At 49.7% G+C, this 12,084-nt stretch overlaps 1 protein-coding gene across 1 annotated transcript in view; it reads left to right on the top strand.

Moving 5' to 3' along the window:
* LOC142766114 (uncharacterized) overlaps positions 1–11,550 on the top strand; it is a 34,307-nt gene extending 22,757 nt beyond the window's left edge. Inside the window, exon 9 of the mRNA XM_075867963.1 lies at positions 11,407–11,550. Within this exon, the coding sequence (XP_075724078.1) occupies positions 11,407–11,550 (144 nt within the window). The remainder of the gene's footprint in view (positions 1–11,406) is intronic.
* The last annotated feature ends 534 nt before the right edge of the window (positions 11,551–12,084 follow it).

Below are 12,084 nucleotides of genomic sequence, written 5' to 3'. Positions count from 1 at the left end.
ATTTGGCTCGTGCGAAGAAGTGCATACGAGTTGTTAAATAAAAGTGAATTGTTTGAGCAGTAAGCTGATTAGCATGCTCGGAACAGCCAACAATATTTGTGCCTCTCTTCACTAGAGCATCCAGCACATCCCAAAATAAGTCACCAAAACATGTGCCTTTGCTAGCATGCTTTATAGTGCGTTCTACCGTGCTCACACACGCAAGCAGTTTTTCTGAAGGGTATGCAAGGCTGCCACAGACGTATTCGCGCTCGATGACCAGTATGGCCTCCTTCGACAGTGAATCACGCCTACCAAGGGCATCTTCTTTGCAGACCTCACAGCGTGTAGTTTTCTTCAACTTGAAAGCCACGTAGCCTGCCAGGTAATACAAGGCGGTCGCTTCTGGTGATGGTGCATTGTATTCATGATCGTCGGCATCACTTGAGAGGGCATGGAATGGTATGGACATCAGCTGCTGCCAAACTTTATCTTTCATTGCACTTTTCCGAACGAGGGCCTCACGACGTTTTTCTCCGAGGCTTTCAAAAGCGCTAAGCAAAACACGATCACTGCCGCTCTCACAGTTCCCTTTGACAGCCACTTTGACAGGGGTGTAGAGGGAAAGTAGCCTAAATAACTGGCTAAACTTGGTCACTGTAGGATGGTCTTCGTCCCCTCCAAATGACCTCACAAGGCCAAAAAATCTCTGCAAAAAAAGTATAGATGTAAGCACCTTAGGTTGCCTCGCGGCAACAGAACTCTTACCTCAAGTGGATCCTGGTTTAATTTGGCTGTTAGGATGTAGCTCACACCCTCGTTGTGTAAGAATTCTATAATGGATAACACTGACATCAACGTGACGCGCAAGGACTCGACAGTTTGATTTGATGCGATGAGTTTGACATTTTTTCTTGCTTCCGTCTGATTCAGCATGTCCAGAAATTCCTCCAGGAACTGAAACATTATGCGTGAATGCATGAAAAATAGTCTACGAAACTATAACAAAAGTGATACAAATGGTGCAAAAGAAAGTGGGAATAGTGTATCGAAATATAAGAATTGATCACAAGGTTTTTTTGCTGCTCACATAATGTCAATACACAAACCACTTACCTTAATTTTAGGGGAACCTTTTCTTATGCCAGCCTGGGGGATCTTCGCATTCAGAATGTCAAAAAGATCATTTAACAGGGATGTAACTTTTTCAGTTCCTGCAGTGTCATCAAAGCCGGGTACATTTAGCTGCCGGTAGATTTTCAAACCAATCGCCACACTGCGGCTGAACAGCTGAAAAAGAGGTTCATATTTTAGTTCGATTGCGAGTGCACTTAATCGAGTTGCAAGCCAGATGAACTTATGTTGTTTGCCAATGAATCCATGTTTACATTAAGAAATATTAAGTGTATGTAGCAGGAGCATTCAGCACATTACAATAAACTAAGAAACAGGTGACAAGCAAGGTCATATTAAATGTCTTACTTGAGCTGCCAGGCGAACATTCATGGCCTGAAGCTTCTGAGGCTTGATGTGATACTCGGTCAGTTTTGGTACCACCTTTATCTCCACCTTCTTCTCGGCATCATAAAGCTGCTCGTAGTGGTTATAGTTCAATTTATGATCCCCAATCTGCAACAATACACATACATGTATACATTCATGAAACACATATATGGCAAAAGAAATACTGTGCAGTTGACAAGTCTTGGTTGTAACATACCTGTCCGTACTTGTGCTTCATCAGGTGATTCCGGACACACTTAATAACATGTGGCACGTCACATATGAAATGGAGATATGCACCGCTGGGAAGACACGGGTGCTGCATCTTGCACTGGGCGCTGCCAAGCTTTCCATTGATTCCAAGGTGCGCCCACATCGATTTATTATTACCGGCTCCATCGCTAATCACAGCCAGGACTCGGGCGCCATGTTCATGAAGCTGCAGCACAGAATTTAGCACCATTTTTGCCAGCACCCAGCCTGGTGCTGCTCCCTTTGTGGCATAACTTGCAATTGGCTGGACCCATGAGTCGAACATTGGATTGAACATTATGACCAAAGCATGGTCGGCTAGTTGTCCGCCATCTGCTCTGGCAACATCGCCATGGTCTATTTCATATGGTCATATGGTCTATCGCCATGGTCTATTTCATAGCCGCGGTCTATTTCAACAACCTGGCCGTCAATGACATGCTTGTAAGTCTTCACAATGTCATGTTGCATAAAATGCACGTCACACACTTTGCATGTCTTGCTCAGAAGTTTATCGGCGCGGGGAATAGCTCTCACCCACCTTTCAAGCAGCTGCGGATCGGACGGCGGTGCAAAAAAGTGCCGCTTTTCTGGATTGCTTTTGTACCCGCTGGTGCAGCCGGGCACGAAGCAAGTTGGCATCGTAAAGCTTGGCAGCTCCGAGACGTCCTGTGGCCGGTAGTGCTAGGTTGTCACAATTCACAGATGATCGAAGTCTTCGAGGATAACCACGTGCGCGCACGGTCACAACAACGAGAAAAAAAAAGCGCGATGACAGCCGCGCACGCGGCCAAGCAACTGCGGGGAGGAGCAACACCGGCAACACGTGCGCCCGCGACAGCGCAACTCGCGACTGTGGCGCCATCTCACTGCCCGGGTAAAACCGGCGGCCGCCTGCGGCGGCGGAGTTACGGAACTGAAAAAGTATCTATAAACGTTGCGCGGAGCTACATATCGAGAACCCTCCGAAAGGTGCGCGCCCTCTCACTATGGCGCGAATCGAGACGGAGTGACATACGGAAAGCCCCATGAAGGGTCTCTATGCGCGCCCTCTCGATAGGGAGGGGACATTTATAGAGATGCCTCGAGGGTTCCCGATATGAAGCTCCACGTAGCTTCCCACAATGAAGAAAAGGTGTGCCGCACGCTGATATATGACGTTATAACAGAGGAAAAGAAAAGTGCCCACCTGTAACTGTCTCTCCTTACGAGGACACCTCAACAGGTCAGCACAGGAATGGAATATGGGAACGCGTACGTGTGGTTAGGGCACTTGTCCCCACTGCGCATGCGTGACACGCTATCTTCTTCAGCAGCCATGTCAAGTGAGCAAAACGATGTATCGTATCAAGCGAACGCTAACGCCACCATTCTCAAGCCGTCTATTAAAGGGCATGTCCGTTAAACGTCAGGCTGAAGTCAAACTTGTAAACATCGTCCAAAATTCAACTAGATCTGCTTCCCACTCGTAGCTGACCAGCAACGTAGGGTGGAGTCAAACCTTAGTCACCGCAATTGTTAACGATTGATTTGTTTTGAGTTATAACTGATCCACGGACTGTGTTTGTATGTGTGAGTCAGCGAGAGAGAGAGAGAGAGAAAGAAAGTGAAGGGATATGTACGTGTATGGATTATTTCACATTTAGGCAAGTTGGTACGAGTTCAAGATCCGGCGTTGCACAAAAAAAAAAGGCACCGTCGGGTGGAACGCGGGAAAGAGTTCTACTGCAAATAAACACCCTTGGCACTCGGTGTTTTTTTTTTTGCACTACCATTTTGAGGTGTGCGCACGCGTATGAGCGCGAGCGCCAATGGTTGGCCGGTGTGTGTTTCCGTGCTACAGGTCGACTCATTAACGGCGCTGCTTCATTCCAGATCTGCGGGCAGAACACCGAAGTCAGTGACGACCAATTTGTGGGCCCTCATATATACGGGTTCGGTGCATTCGTGAATACTAGCGTCAGGACGAGAGTGTTCTTCTCGGAATTCAAGACCAGCGTCGCATATAAGGTCAGTACAGTAGTGCATTGCCACAATACGCCACACCACGGCCTCCGAGAAAACCTGACAGCGCCCAACCTTGGACGCCATGTCTTGCCATGTTCTCTTGGTGTCTAATTCCCGCCTTTCGCCACCGCTAGTTCGTGGCACTGCGGTCCAACTGTCGTTAAAGTTCCTAAAGCGTGTAGGAAGGAAACAACTGAGGAGAGGCCCCGACGTCACTCGTTGTGAAGCCGGAAGTCGGCCATATTGACTGGGCAAATTCTCCTCTCTTGTTTACATCCGAATGTAAAACAGAAGGCGCGACTCTCTCTCCGGCTGGGAAAGCACGTGGGCTGCGCAGCGCGCGTGTAGTGACGATCCGAAACCAACAGAAAGGGGTTCAACACTCTGCACCAGCGCGACACCTTCGGCGAAATCATTTTGTCCGAGTATTAACGGCGAGTAACAGCTCGCCGACAACGAAGCAAGCACGAGAAAAAGCGCGCTAGATGCACTGACAACGGCGAGTGACAACGTCACTAATCCACGCACTGTATAGACAACGTCATCAGTCGTGCGCCTCATGCTACGGGTGCATTTCGCCACGCGGGCATTAAAACTCACATATCGAATCAATTATCTATCTATCTATCTATCTATCTATCTATCTATCTATCTATCTATCTATCTATCTATCTATCTAGCCGCTTACGTTTGGTTGCTCTCGTGATCACCCCCTTAACTTGGCGTGAACCAAAATGAGCATGGCAGGGTAAGATGGTTTGACGAATATGACGCGCTGGTCAAAACATGAATTATGTCTCAATCCCGTCGCGTACATCGTCAAACACTCCCCGCAAGACAGTGCCACATACCCACGGGCGGGTATGTGTTGCTGGTATGCGGGTATGTGCCACAGGTGATTGACACTTCGTATCTACCTAGGAACGACGAAGACACACATGGACAATTTCAACGCACGAGCATTAAGAAACACCCGAATTCGGTTGCGTCAACCCGACGAATTGAAATAATAAATTTCAGGGTCCCAGCCGGAATCTAACCCAAGCATTCTGCGTGGCAATGAAGCATTTTACCCCAGAGCTACGCCAGGTCTTGGAACTACTTATCACGTCAATAGTGGTTGCAGTGCTGCCTACCCAATTTTATAAACACTACATATGTACCCCGTTGATACAGCCGTCAAGTCGAGTTAACGTCAATTGTGGTTAGTTGCCATTCGGTGAAGTTGATTGATGTAGCAGTGTCCAGGGCCAGCATTCTCGCGAGCATCAGCGCTTCTTATCAGCTTCTGCTGTTGCTAAAGCGCACGTTCCAGTTGACATTGTTGCGCACCTGCAAACAACTGGTTATATACACACCCGCAACTCTTCAACATATGTCTGTGCCTGCAACATTTGTACATATATTTACCGTCGTTTCATTACGTGTCGCTCAATAAATAACTTGCAACACGGTCACCTTCCCTCCGCATGCTTCGCATAACGTCGATTCCCAGGTACGTGGGATCTGCCGATTTTTTTTTCTTTTTATTAGATGTCTTTCCCCTCCACCGTTGTTTTTGTTATTGCGTTGTCTTCTCCATTGGTTGCGGAAATTGCGTACATACATGCTCGGCAGGGTCACAGAGGACCGGTTAATATTTCTAGGTGTCGGTTGGGTATGCCCAAGGAGGATTCTAAAAAATTGCTGGGGTGGAAATTATTGCGCAGAAGTGAAGCCGTTCCTCTGGCAAGATGGCGGCTGTGGCGGCCATCTTACTAGGGGCATGGTAAAGTATTCTCGTTCAGCGTTTGAAAACGAAGCATTTCCCTCGCACGCCCAACGAGTTTTAATGTGGGAACTTTTGTGGGTCACATAGTGCTCCAAGTGCGTTTTACAGTTACTAGTTAGTGAGCCTCTAACTGGAGGCAAAGTTCTTTGAAAATTTAGTCATCCATACTCGTTTCTGTGTGTTATTTCGCCGGGAACAACCATCTTTTAATACAGAACTAACGCAGCATTCACATAACATATTAGAGCCATTTGATCTTCAAGTGGGCACTATCAGAAAATAGCATGTTTCCGCCATCTTGGCAGTGGTAAAAGGTGGCTTCATTTCTGCTGGCAAGGCGTTGCGGGAGCTTCTACTCCAGCAATTTTTCTTTAATCCTCCTTGGTTCTAAGGGCCTATGCACGCGCTATCCGCACAACACGTGCCGGCACACCCCTGGTTTTGCCACCGGTGTCCCACTGTCGTTTTGCCTAACAGGACCCATGTGGTGAAGTGGGATATGTGGTGAAGTGGGACATGTGGTGAAGTGGGACATGTGGTGAAGTGGGACATGTGGTGAAGTGGAAAATATAGCCTTCTTTCCCGGGTAGACTAAAGTTTGAGTCGTTGTAGCTGCCATACAGACTTACAGACTACAGCGCCAGATTTCCTTTTCGTGTACTGTCATGAAACTTCGTGGTTATAAGCTTTACTTAAATCACGCGCAAAGCTTCTCATCGAATGTGCTTGCCTCGCTTGCAGTACCAACTTGCCAGCCGAAACGGCACCATCCGCCTTCGCTCCCGGGTAGCGTGGATGCTGTTTAACGTCCACCTGGAAGACGTAAGAAAACACTGCGGGAGAGAACCTTACGAACCAGAACAGGCGTTCTGTGACGTCTTTCTCGAAAAGACATGCTGAACCGGTGCGAAGGTTCCACGAAGAAAAAACCGTCTCCCGCACTGAGGTTTTTTGTGTTTCCGAGCATATGTATTCGAATAGAATATTTTATCAATGTCGAAGTTTTGTGGTCTGCCACGCATGGGTTGTAACCGCGCTGCGCGGAATATGCAGCCCGGTCACTGCGAAAGCTCGAGCCTTTCTGCAGTTCGCTGTAAGTACTCTCGGGCTACTTCTACAGGTACGATTGTCAGATGCTCACTCTCATTGTAGTGTGCAGGATTTCGTCTGGGGAAAAAATGGGGGGGGGGGAGTGAGGAGTGCAAACTCGTGGTGCATTGTGGTGGGGAAAGGGCAACACAGACGTGGCAAGTGTCTCCTCGCTGACGTCATAATTTTGCGAAGTCATAATTTTGCTAAGTATACGGACGCAACCACTGTGTTATTATTCGTGATTTTATGCTGAAGTGAGGCACGCGCTGCACACCTGTAAGTAATTACGTGCACCTTGTCGATGCTGTGGTAGCTGATGACGATGCAAAAATATGGCGGAGCACATTGTAGCATTCGGGAAACTTTACGCCAAGCAATCGTTACGCGATGTGCATTGTGTGAAGCCCGATCGTTAATTTACAAAAGTTTGAAACAATTAAACACATCCTTGTGAAATTCGTGAATTTACACTTGTTAACGTACACGACAGTGTATACGCACACCGTGGGCAGCGGTGGCGGGCCAGCAAAAAATATCCTGCTGTTGGGATTTCGTCGCAATTCTGACGCTGAAAAAACTCCAAAAGTCACTCACGCATCCGCTAAAATCATCTTCCGCGTCATCAGCGCATGCCATGGTGGCTCGTGCCCTGATGAGACGGAGCGTGGTGATCCCCACACTTGGCCGATAAGGAAAAATGAAAAGGCTTGTTGCACTGCTTTACATACACAAACTCACGCATGCTTTGGCCATACCAATGGATAGGCACCCGGCAATGCAGTTAACGAGATCTGATGGTAGCGCCAGAACACACAGCCTATGAGTATAGGCGCAGCAAAACCGAGTCTTCCAATGCGTATCCTAGCGAGTAGACGCAGCAAAACCGAACTTGCACGTGCATATCATTCTCTTTTTTAGTTGTGAGCAAGCGGTCACGGCTGATTATGTAAGCGCCCAGGTAGCGTTCTTTGCAAACGTGCCAAAAAGAGCACTGACAATTCAGCGTGTCACTGTGTTCAGCGAGCGTTCCATTTTCTTAGTATCCATGGCGGTCGGTACCAACAATGCTGAGGCGGCCCAAAGAGCTTCGTTGCGTCTTCTGGTTCACTGTCGGGTGCCTATTCACCTTTTCATAAACGCCTCCCTGGGCGCCGCCATAGCCCTCCTTGGGCTGTGCAAATTGGCGCGTCCTCTCGAAAATGCACTGACAACGCTGCGCCCTTAGCCTTTGTACTCCCGCGCACAGCCAATCATGGCGGTGTTTTAGATGCGGAGCATCTAATACACGAGGCTTGTAGTGCGGCGCCGTCCGCAAGCTTCTTCCTCCTTCTTCCACCATCTGTGCATCTCTTCCTCCTCCACACCGCGCGCGCTTCTCTCCTCCACCATCTGTGCATCCTTCCTCCTCTACACACCACGTGTGCTTCTCCTCTTCACGAACATTCGCCAGCTGTATGATGATGCGCGCATGCGCCGTCGCGCTTCGAGAACATCGGCAGCTGACGCGCGCGCATGCGCCGTCGCGCTTCTCCCCTTCGATAACCTTCGAGTACATTCTCCATCTTACGCGTGCGCATGCGCTGTCGCGCTTCGAGAACATCGGCAGCTGACGCGCGCGCATGCGCCGTTGCACTTCTCCCCCTTCTCTAACATTCGACAGCTGACGCGCGAATGCGCCGTCGCGCCGTCGCCCACCATCTGTGCCGCGCGCGCGCTTCTCCCCTTCGAGAACAATCTACAATTCTCCAGATTCTCCAGCGGACGCGCATGCGCCGTCGCGCTTCGCGAACATTCGACAGCTGACGCGCGCATGCGCCGTCGCGCTTCGAGAACATTCGACAGCTGACAGCGCATGCGCCGTCGCGCTGTATATATACTCAAGGTCGGCGCTCGCTCGCTCAGTTGCCGCTTGTCGGTTGGTTTGTACGGCGCGTCGACGTCCGAGGCCGCGGTGAAATGAATGCCAACGAATCCACAAACACAATGATCGACGTCCCTTCGACCAGCGCCGCCCTTTCGCATACGTGTTCACTCATTTAACACCCCCCCTACAACCACGTTAACCAAATTAGCCATCGACCCAAGTAAGTCGCAATTTAACACCCCATTTCACAACCACGTTAACCAATTTAGCCATCGACCCAAGTAAGTCGAAATTTAACACCCCGTTAACCAATTATATGCTCGGCATCCTCCTCAGTGTTCCCTCGAGGGAAGCTGCGGGCAATCTTTTTTTTCCCTTCCTGTGAAAGGATGTATAGTGACAGCTGAGCGGGCCAACGACCGAGCGGAATGCAAACTGCGCGTGCGCGGCACGCTGAGCGAGCCAGCGATTTTACCGAGCGAGCCGCTCGCTCGCTCACTTCGACCCCTCAGCGGCTCGCTCGCTCACTTCGTCCCCTCAGCCGCTCGCTCGCTCACTTCGTCCCCTCAGCGGAGTGTGCGCAGCGGGCCAGCGTGCGAGCGTTCTCCAGGGTACAGTGGCTAGAATAGTGTTCTAGCCACTGTATCTAGGGACAGCCTCTGCTCGATCGGCAGTAGCTTCAACCGTGTTCAACAGGTGGCGCAGCACTGCGCTTCGATTTACTTCGCTGATTGATTCTAAGAACGCTATTTTCTTTTGGGACATTTTACAGAGGACTTTAAAAAAAGATTTACCCCTTACTTCATATGGAATTCGTTTTTTGCCTTGTGATAGTTCTGTGCAAAATTTGGATGTTATATTTTTACTTGGTCTTCATTCGGTTTGGTGTAGTATGCTATCGTACAGATACTGTGATGTGAGAGTTCTATCCGTTAATGAGTGTTTCGTGGAAGCTGTTATAAAAGTGCGAGATGTGTATAAGACTACCGACTGTGTTGAAGATGTAATATCTTTGTTTGACGCGTTATCACGCATGAAACACGTGTGATAGTGATTGTCACACTATCTTGACCTGTAGTCAAGAAGGCAATAAAGAAAAAAACTCCGCTGAAACAAGCGGATCATTCGCTCGGCTATATTCTTCCTTTTGTCTTGCGCTCCGCTGGGGCCGCTCGGCTATTACTCTTTAGTGTCTCAACCGGCTACACTAGCCTGTGCATTGTAGAATCCGAGCCTGTGGACCATTTTTCGAGCGGCGTTCGGTGATTAAAAACGAGAAGGATAAGCGTATACACTTGAACTTACAGAACCTTATCAATTTGATCGTGACAGAAAGAATTGCGTGAGCGCTCACTCCGTGATGCTTCCTAAACAGGATATAGATTAGTTGCACACCGAAATGAAGCAGGCAAAGTTTAAAATGATCATTATCGCATACTTAGTTATTGTTGCTCTTTGGCTTTGTGAGCGCTATCGTTCGCTTTTTTTTCCTGTCTCTGCCTGCGTGTGCTATATAGATTGATTGATATGTGGGGTTTAACGTCCCAAAACCACTATATGATTATGAGAGACGCCGTAGTGGAGGGCTCCGGAAATTTAGACTACCTGGGGTTCTTTAACGTGCACCCAAATCTGAGCACACGGGCCTACAACATTTCCGCCTCCATCGGAAATGCAGCCGCCGCAGCCGGGATATAGCGTGTGCTATATAGTTCGTAAGGTCTGCAGGACAGATGAGTCCACGAACGAAGCGTAGCGAAGGAAAGATTAAAACGAGCGAGGGCCCCATTACGCGCATCGAACGAAAAACTTCACAGTGGTGGCTTAGCTCGGCTATGCCAGGATATACGTATACGTAGCTTGAGCTATACCGCGTCGCTAAACTCGACGGTTTCACGCATGGCACTATACTTAATGGCGCCAAGTCTTTAATTAATAATGGTAAAGGCTTAACTAGAAATAACACCGGAGAGGGGGGCGTGGCCATGACTTGTTTTTACTAGCAAAAAACCCCTTCATAGTATCAATACTGTTAATGTGTGCTCAGAGTGGTTTCACTAATTTCTCCTAATTGGTCATAGTAGGAGGGCTACGAGCACCGTCGGAAGTGAGGGAGGGGAGTGCTAACAAACGGGGGGGGGGGGGGCGATCGCTTTTACCGCCAGTCCTTGTGGATCCGCCACTGAATTTAACGTCCCACAAAACCACCATATGATTAAGAAAGACTCCGTAGTGGAGGGCTCCGGAAATTTCGGCCACCTGGGGAGTTTAACGAGCACCAGATCTATAGGCACACCGGCCCCAAGCATTTTCACCTCCATCTGAAATGCGACCGCCTCGGCCGGGATTCGATCCCGCGACTTCCGGGTCAGAAGCCGCGTGCTTGAACCACTAGACCACCGTGGTGCGTCAGCGTCGAGTCTCTCGTGTGCCACAGTCTTTCACACACGTCGCGCACATATCCAAACAGATTGTTTACGAAGTCCGCCTCGAAGATATACGAGTCACCCTGACGCTTTCGCTAAGTGCCACCGCGTAGTGAGTCAATCGGCGAGCCTTGACGTCATCGACGGCGTCTTGTTGCTGCTGCTGCTGAGATGGTCGGGCGAGTCGCTCAGCCTCCTGGCGGCGCCACTTTGCTAGGACGTTGCTCCCTTAGCTCCGTTGTCGCCGCAGCACGTTTAGCCTTCTTCCGTTCGTTCATGCAACGCTGAACCACTAATTGTCAGGCAACTACTTGGGGATCCGATGAGCCAAGTTCTCCGCTCTTATGCGCCGCTGAGCAGCAATTTCGCTCTCTTCCTCCATACTGGCAAACACTCCGATTGGCAGGCGCGACCAAAGAAGGGGGCTGCGTGGCTCGAGGTGCACGAGCATGTAAAGTTTATAGTGGAGGTCATGGATCAGAATGAGTCTGCCGCGGCTATGACATGCGCAGAATGGCCAGGCATGCACGGCTGCGGCTCCGACCGTGGAGGAAGAAAAAGAAAAGAGGGCGCCTGACGTCACGGAGCCAGCCCTGTCAAGCCAGGTCGTTTTGAAGCCAGTAGTGTCGGCCCAACACGAGACCTTTCCCGGCTAGATGACGCAAGCAACGAGACTTGCCGAAATTTCGTGGTACGCCATGCGGTAGCTTTTAATCGAAGAGTTCTAGCTCGGCACAGACCGGCCAGCTCCTCCAGGAGGTTCGAAAACGAATTGTCACCGAGGCTACTAAAGTTTGCCGCGCGCTCTGACGTTTTGATCTCGTGTTGAACGGTGCTTTCTCCTTTCTTTTTCCTTCCTGCATGGCTCCGAAGAACACCAACTAAACTTCAAGGCCGAAAGGCTGCGGCAGTGACGTCAGAGGTTGGGGGCCCAGTTGCCCAACTGAACATGCTCAGTAAGACTCTTTTTTCCACATCTTTTATTCGGCCCAATCAAGCCGCAGCAGCTGCGAGAGCGGGAGCGTTGCTTCTCCTAAAACGTGAACGAAACACAGCCTTTCCGCCGCGTTAGCGGCGTAACTGGGCCCCCACCCTCTGACGTCACTGCGGTAGCCTTTCGGCCTTGAAATTTAGTCGGCGTTGCTCCGAAGCAACCACTGCGCGCCATGTGACGTCACTTCTCGCGCATG

The sequence above is a fragment of the Rhipicephalus microplus genome, chromosome 6 (assembly GCF_043290135.1).
Source record: "Rhipicephalus microplus isolate Deutch F79 chromosome 6, USDA_Rmic, whole genome shotgun sequence".
Classification (NCBI taxonomy): domain Eukaryota; kingdom Metazoa; phylum Arthropoda; class Arachnida; order Ixodida; family Ixodidae; genus Rhipicephalus; species Rhipicephalus microplus.
This window is presented reverse-complemented; position numbering and strand designations above follow the sequence as displayed.